Source organism: Solanum tuberosum, unplaced genomic scaffold (genome assembly GCF_000226075.1).
Source record: "Solanum tuberosum cultivar DM 1-3 516 R44 unplaced genomic scaffold, SolTub_3.0 scf00478, whole genome shotgun sequence".
NCBI lineage: Eukaryota > Viridiplantae > Streptophyta > Magnoliopsida > Solanales > Solanaceae > Solanum > Solanum tuberosum.
This window is the reverse complement of record NW_006239405.1, coordinates 290,819-298,162: the sequence shown is the minus strand read 5'-3', so window position 1 is coordinate 298,162 and position 7,344 is coordinate 290,819. Positions and strand designations below refer to the sequence as shown.

The window sequence follows — 7,344 nt, the reverse complement described above, 5'->3', positions numbered from 1 at the left end:
CTATCGTCCAGTCCATGGCCCGGTCCTTATTTTGAAAAAGTCTTGCAAGAGACTTTTAAACAGTTTTTTTTGGTCTTTCAGATCCGCTTGCCATATCAGGTGACGCGGAGAAAGAAGCTAAGCGCAAGAAGAAGTTGGTTTGTAATCAACACTACGGGGGTGCTTGAGATAACCATGTCGAAGAGATAAGGATAGACTAAGCGTGTCCAGTGCACTACAAACAAAGAACGGAATAGAAGGGGCCTAACGAGTCCTTCCTTGCTCCCGTTGAGGGATAGAACTCTTCCAATGAAGCAGGTGATACATCTGAACAAGAAGCAGACTAAGACAGTGATTCGGATCTCACACCTTCCACCAGCCTCTTACAATAGGGGCTTTTTTTTGCGAGTTTCTTTCCTTCGTGTTGGTAGTGGTACCTACCTGCTAAGCTATCCTCTTTTATTCTATACTCTATTTTTTGCCCGCCCTGAGGAGGGCCCAACTTTCAAATGGAGTGAAGTAATTGGATTTAGGATGTCACTAGGCGACTAATCCACCTTTCCAATACAACTTCTTTCTACTTCCGGATATCATAATAAAGGAAGAAAAAAAGTGCTTGATCCGCTCGAACAGTTTCCCACCCGGACTGTGACTTCTTTCTGATTCCCCAATCCCAACTTGGACTTCCCCATGGAAGGAGTTTTATCCCAGATTGGATTCATTCTATTTTAGCTCGAGACTTCTAAACTATAGGCGTAAAGCAGGTCATGAACCCACAGTTTTGTCACAGCTTTGGAATTGGAATCCACATGCTAGATGTGATGCTTCTTGTCGAGGCACAACTTTTATTCCATGGTTGTACCATCGCCTTATCGTGTTCCAGTAGCCACACTTGCTACTGTCTTGGTGTTCCAAGGCTTTCTATCTGGCTTAGCAGCCCTTCTTCTTTTGGTGTGCCATGATGGTATGGAAGATGCATTTTCTCTTGCCATTGCAGGGCACTTCTTTGACTAAAGCAACAAGGGCTTTAGGAGTTCCACCGGTTTGCCTTCTGGCTTGACTGAATGGACTGAGACCGAGGAACAACTATCATGCTACTGGTTTTTAACCGAATTGCAACTTTCTAGCTCTTAGCTTGACTACCTCTACCGAGAAGCTCTCTCTCGCTTCAACCCAACTAATTCACAGACGATGAAAAGAAGTCCTCAAATACTAAGTACACTAAGTGGGTAAAGACGAAGCAGTTGCTCGTTAGCTGGATCAACGCCACCTCCGGATGGAAAGGACAAGGAGCTGTCGGATGTCAATCTCTTTTCTTTATGCTGCATGCAGCTACCTTCCATCGGCACATTATTCGCTCTGCTACAACAAACGAACTAAATAGCAGATCATTGAGAGTGAGTGAACGGCTAACCAAGGCTTCTCGTTTGGAGAAAAATCGTGGTGGAAATGCGGTTGAAAGCTGAAATGAGACGACAGAACGAGTGAAAGAAGTTACTGAAAGTAAAGCCCCTTTTGTTGTGTTGGGCAACATGGGAGTGCGAACTCGGTTCCCCGTACGACACACACAACTATTAACTCTCTTTCTCAATCAGGTCTAGAATAAGAAGTTACTGAAAGTAAAGCCCCTTTTGTTGTGTTGGGCAACATGGGAGTGCGAACTCGGTTCCCCGTACGACACACACAACTATTAACGCTCTTTCTCAATCAGGTCTGGAACGCACAGTGTTGTTCAACCTTTCCCTTTGTCTTTACTACTCGATCGGAGGGCTTATGGCCGCTTTCCTATTTCTTTCTGTTTTATGTCGCTAATGGTCGCTAAGGCCGCTTTCGCTGCAGGTTCGTACTGTTTAGTTTAAAGCAATAGAGGGCGCCTTCGCTTCGTAAGGCATGGCCCTATGCCTTACTCGCTCCGGGAAGTACTTCTTCGATGCAGCTCACACAGTCCTATTCAACTCTTCAAAATCTATGAGTGAGATTTCAACTCTCTCAAATGTAGGGTATCTTTCCTACTATCGGTTCCTTTCATTAGAGACAAATAAACCACACTTAAGGTTTGTTACCCACCGGAATGGATTGCGCTTTTCATTCCCACCGGTTTCAGAGCGCTGTTTTCAACCCCATGAGGAGTCAGTCAATGCACGATGAGGAACTACCAACCAGTAACCAATTGACGTCGGATTCCGGTAAAGTGAAAAGCGCCTTTACCTTTAGTTGGAAATAAATATAGGTCGGATTTCCACTTCTATAAGCCAACTCAATGCACAAACGTTATCTGTCTTACCGGTGAGTTACAGTTAAACGCCCTATTCGCTATACCGTTAGTGATGCTTATCACTCTTTCAATCGGTTAAACGCATTCTCTTACCCGTTGAACTTATTACTTTCCACTTTTCAGTCTGAAATTCAGATTGTGACCTATCGCTCGGAGAAATCAAGCTCAGAGACCACTACTGGGCGGTGGCTTATCGTCGTCCATTATCTAACCGAAAAGACGTGAAGTAAAGACGTGTTCTTATTATATGTAATTTAGAGTCGCTTTTAACATTATAAGGTACGGAACCCCATGCCGATTTTCTTAATACCTTGTTACCTTGAACGATAGATTGGTTCGACTTCCTTCAACCCGGGCAAGCAATTAGTCCCTCTACGGTACCGCCTCTTTCAACGCGGAATAGCTGAACAATCGGAATAAAAGTCCTGTTTTCACTTTTCTCGAATTTGCTTTCCGTGGTGACTCATCAGATTATAGAGTGAAACCTTTAGCGAAGGGATTTAAATAGGCAGTTTAGAACTGTACCCCTAAAGCTGCGAATATAGGTCAGTGCTTTCCTTTCTTTTCCCTTCCCCGTTGTCCTTATTGTATTGTCATATTTCTAGTGGGATGAAAACAGTGCTTTCGTAATAAGGAAGCACGTCGACTCCGAAAGCAAGCTCCCGAGAGGGAAAGAGAAGAAAAGAACCAATGACATCATCCGAGGCCGATTGCTTCTCTCGAGATAGTAGTGAGGAAGGAAAATGCTTTGTCTATCGATGTAGTTCCAAGTCTTCGATGTCCCTCGAAGACTGACAAGAATTTGTACTAACAGAGTAGTAGAATGGGATTGATGATGAGCGGGCAAAAGCCCCTAGATCTCCTGGTTTGTGAGCCGGGTTCAACCCTTTTTTTTCTTAGCTACTCTGGATTCTATTCTAGATGCTACTTACTTACATATTCCATTTTATTTCAAAAGGTAGCCCATCTATATAGCATAGTTGAAAGTGGACAAAAAGGGCTATTCCCATAGCGTTACGTAGGCTTAGCTTAGCCCCTCTCTCTAACTAAGGATTCAATCCAGTCCCAAGCATCCCTGGATTGAATCTTTCGGTTTTTTATATCAGCGAGCTAGATCCCTAAAATGCTCGGTACTTTAAGGTGGGGAAACCAATCCTCCCTGCTCGTTCCTAGTTTTTTTTTCCACCTTATTTCATTCACTGATTTCTGTAATTCATTTCTCTTTTATGAATAGTTGGTTGTGTAGGATGATTGGTGGGTAGTTTGAAAGACGAATGCCGGAGGGCAGCTTTTTAGAGCGGGTGCTCTGTGCGGTATTTTTTATGTTTATGTCTGTATTTGTTCTGTAGTTGGATCAGCCCTTTTGCTTAGTATGTCAAGGGTGGATTAATGAATGACTGCTTTAGCTCTATCGACAGAGGCCCCGCCTAAAGTTCTGACCCTTGCTTCAAGCTCTGCTCTGGGAGAATGGCCCCACCCGATGTGATCGACATCGTATCTCAACCTGTTCATGCTGCGGAGCGAACACCTACTTTGAGAAGAAAGAAATCCTTTCCTAAAGTGAAAGTGAATTAAAGTCGGTACATCATAAATAAAAAGAGAGGCTTCAGTTTCTTGCTTATCTATGGAATATCGCATTGTTACTGGCCTTTCCAAAAAAGAATTTTATTATTAGGAAATAAGGGAGACTGTGACTCTCCCCCTTTATGTGTTCTATATCAAAGTCAAAGAGGGTCTTGACATCTTTCTTAAGGGTTTCTTTCAACGCCTTACAATTTGTTCTCATCGGGAACCTCTGGTGTTGGATGTAGATTTGGAACTTTAGGATGGACTTCACCGCTTTTATTTTAAAGGGAAAGAGGAAGCCCCGGACGTCAACTTCTTTCATGACGACCAAGAAGATATTTCCCAATTGCGGTCCTCCTTTTGTAAAAATTATAGACCAGGGATTTATTCCTCTCCTTCAAGTTCTACTGCACCCTTCGGTCATGTAAACCAAGCTCACAGAAAAAAAAAAATATTACACCGATGTATCGTACTCTCTCGACCAGGTCATCATAAGAAAATATGGAAAAATCTTTCCAAAGTGAGAGAAGGAGGGAAGGCACGCTACAACTAACATAATAGCCAGCTGAAAGACGTTAGCTAGCTAAGCTAGCGCGCAATGGCTTTCTCTGATAGGGGCTTGCTTCTTTAAGCTCCGCCCAACCTATACAAGGTGCTGTTGGCTTTCTCTCAGCCACTAGTGGCTTATGTATTGGGCGGCATTCCTACGTGCTCCTCCTTGCCCCCCTACTTAAGAACCCACAGGTCACCTTTGGATGTTGCCGTGACGCTTTGGTTACGAAGGTTACCGAGGTCTAAGTTTATGGATGAATTCAGTCAGCGAAAGCCCCTCCTACTCAATCAATATCAACAAGATGTCATGACCGCTTAGGCTTGGTTTATTTTGTCATAAAAGAAAGTTGGTTTCGTGGGTTCATTGATTAGTACACCTCCGGTGCTTGTAAGGCCGGGACCGTGGTCGTCCGTCTATGGTTTGCCGGCCGATAAGATCTCTGAGATTGACCAGCCAGCTGGGTTGGTTTGGCTATTCTTTTCTATTGAAAAGGAGTTAGATGTCTGCGCGAGTCACCTTCTTCTAGGCTCCGCTGGACGACACGGCATTTTCGTTCAAATATATATAGGCCGGCCGTACTTGTGATGGTTCCCAAGGATACAATATGACCACTTAGGTCTACGTTGCCACAATATTGTTTTATGGAAGCGGGTGGTTTAGAAGTTCGGCCCGGTTTTTTTGGTGTCGTAGGGGAGGGATTGACCTTTCTAACACATATTCAGTCGTACCGGCATGGCCCCACTGATTTGTTTTCGATCGGAGCATCAAGCAGCGCAACCCGGTTCTATTTGACTAAACCCGTGCTCTTCCAAGGAGAGAGTTTGCTTTACCCAACTCCCTTTTTTATAACAAGGCAGAAATCCCCAACCCGACACTTGGTAGTTTCGAATGAAGAATGAAAAGTTCCCTGCCCTAGCAAGCACCTACTCCTATCAAAAAGCGAGACTTTACTAAACAAGCAAGAAAGGCTCTTTATATCTTATTAGTCAAGCGCTAACGAGCAAGCAAAGGGATGCGCTAAGAAGCAAGGGCTTTTGTGCAGCTGTTGTGCCCTTGCTTCTTGCCTTATCTTACTTAGTAAAGCAACCTTTCGCGCTAGGCGCTCACCTTTTCCCTAAAATAGAATATTTGGAAGTTGGTAAAGACCCGCCCCTTGTTTCAGTCAGAATGAGTCCCCGAGACCCCGGGACATTGGCTTTCGCCAACAGTGAACTATTAAGGATCGCGTCCCGCGCATATTCTATATTATAGCTTGCAACTGATTCAGCTTCCGCTTCTGGGAGATCAAACGGAGCTCGATTAGTTTCTGCTAGACGAGATATAAAGAGCATAACTAATACAGGGAACAAGGGAATACCAGACCATATCTGCTTTTGCGCCATGACAATCTCACTCGAATTACGGGAACCTACACATATTAGTACAGTATACCGGGGTCCCCGGCCAGAACCACACCTGCAAGTTTCCCTGCATGTGGCTCGCCCGTGCTTTCCAAGGCACTGCCTGTGACTCAGCATGGGAGAAGGGGGCGGAACTGCACACCTTCGTGTTCAGAGCATTGTCCGAGAGACTGATGTAAGGCTTGAATAGACTGGAAGAGATGGCTAAAGGAAGACTGCATATTTCTATTCAAAGAAAGCCCCTTTTTTTAGTATCTTTAGTGAGCCTATAGATGGAGACCCTACAGAGCCCGTAAACTCCTGATTTAGACATGAAAATAGGACATTCCGAACCTTTTCCTCATGGAATGAGAAGATCGATGCCACTATCACCTCTTGGCTTTGCTTTCGTATAATCTATTCGACTAGAAGGAAGGTTATACGAATGACTTTGCAAGAGTAGTTTTATCGGTGGAAGGGAGGGAGAAGGTTCTTCGACTGAAGCCCGCCCTCTATGATCTTAAATGAGTGCGGAAATGTCCCTTTAAGAAAAGGATCTTTACATAAAAAGAGCTCAGAGGTTTAGCCAGCTATTGTCCTATTTCTTTTTTCTTCTCGATGAGAGGCTTCCCCAACAGCACTGGCAACCTCCATGGTCTTTCCCAATCTAATATTTTTCTATTACTGACACCCGGAGCCAGCAAGAATTTCTAAAGCAACTCCCGAACCTAATTCCTAAGGTCACATACCTGTCGCGTAAAAAGAAAATGCATAAATGCATATATAGTTGGAATCTCCAATAGGGCAGGCATTAATATGAAAAGGTTGACTTTCCAGCTGGGACATCATCCACAGCGTCATCTTCCTTTAGTTTAGGAAGTAGATCGAAGGGTCCCACCCGGTCATCATGGAGAAAACTACCACTCTTTCAATTGGCGTCTAACCATCTTCTTCTCACTAGGGCCGGGATTGGTCTTTCTAATCAATCAGAAAATGAACTGGTGTGAAGATCTTGAATGCAAGAGTGAGTTTGCCTTTGTGGAAAAGAGCCTCTTCGTTGCGAGCGAATATTATCAAACCTGCGGTCAGCTATGATATACTCAAATCTTTTCACCTCCCTCTTCGATCGATCCGGAAGACGTTTCCTTAGCAGTTGACATCTCAACAGAGTCCTCCGGTCGAGTTGGAAAACAACCCTTGAGACCTACGAGCTCCTAAAGCAAAGAAATAAATAGACAAACTTAGACGAGGGCATCTTGAACCCCTTTCCCTACGGTCGAGTTAGCCCATGACCTCAAGATCAAGAAGAGCTAGCCATACATAGAAGACAAGGGAAGACCTTGCTCGACCAAATGAACGTAGCAGCAGGGATATTTAGAGATGGGAGCATGAGCGAATGAAAGGAATGCAAGAGGTGATTCTTGTCTTTGAAAGTCCCGGGTTCTATATCATCATAATAGGTGTGGATGGGCTGATTGGAGTAGTTATTTCTCGCCTGATGTCCCGAAGAGCCTATAGAAGGTGAGCCCCGATAGTCTTTAGAATACTGAAATAGATCTCGGTAGGCTTGGTAACTCAATAGAAATAGCTCT

General features: G+C 44.2%; 1 protein-coding gene across 1 annotated transcript; it reads right to left on the bottom strand.

Annotated features, from left to right (window-relative positions):
• Positions 1–4,807: 4,807 nt before the first annotated feature.
• Positions 4,808–5,934, bottom strand: LOC102586244 (NADH-ubiquinone oxidoreductase chain 1-like). Its single transcript, XM_015303856.1, has one exon. The coding sequence runs from the start codon at positions 5,888–5,890 to the stop codon at positions 5,477–5,479; it is 414 nt and encodes a 137-aa protein (XP_015159342.1). The 5' UTR covers positions 5,891–5,934; the 3' UTR covers positions 4,808–5,476.
• Between the last annotated feature and the right edge of the window lie 1,410 nt (positions 5,935–7,344).

Bases quoted from the DNA above. Each gene is read 5' to 3' on its own strand.
- LOC102586244 (XM_015303856.1), bottom strand. From the start codon at position 5,890: ATGCTGAGTCACAGGCAGTGCCTTGGAAAGCACGGGCGAGCCACATGC.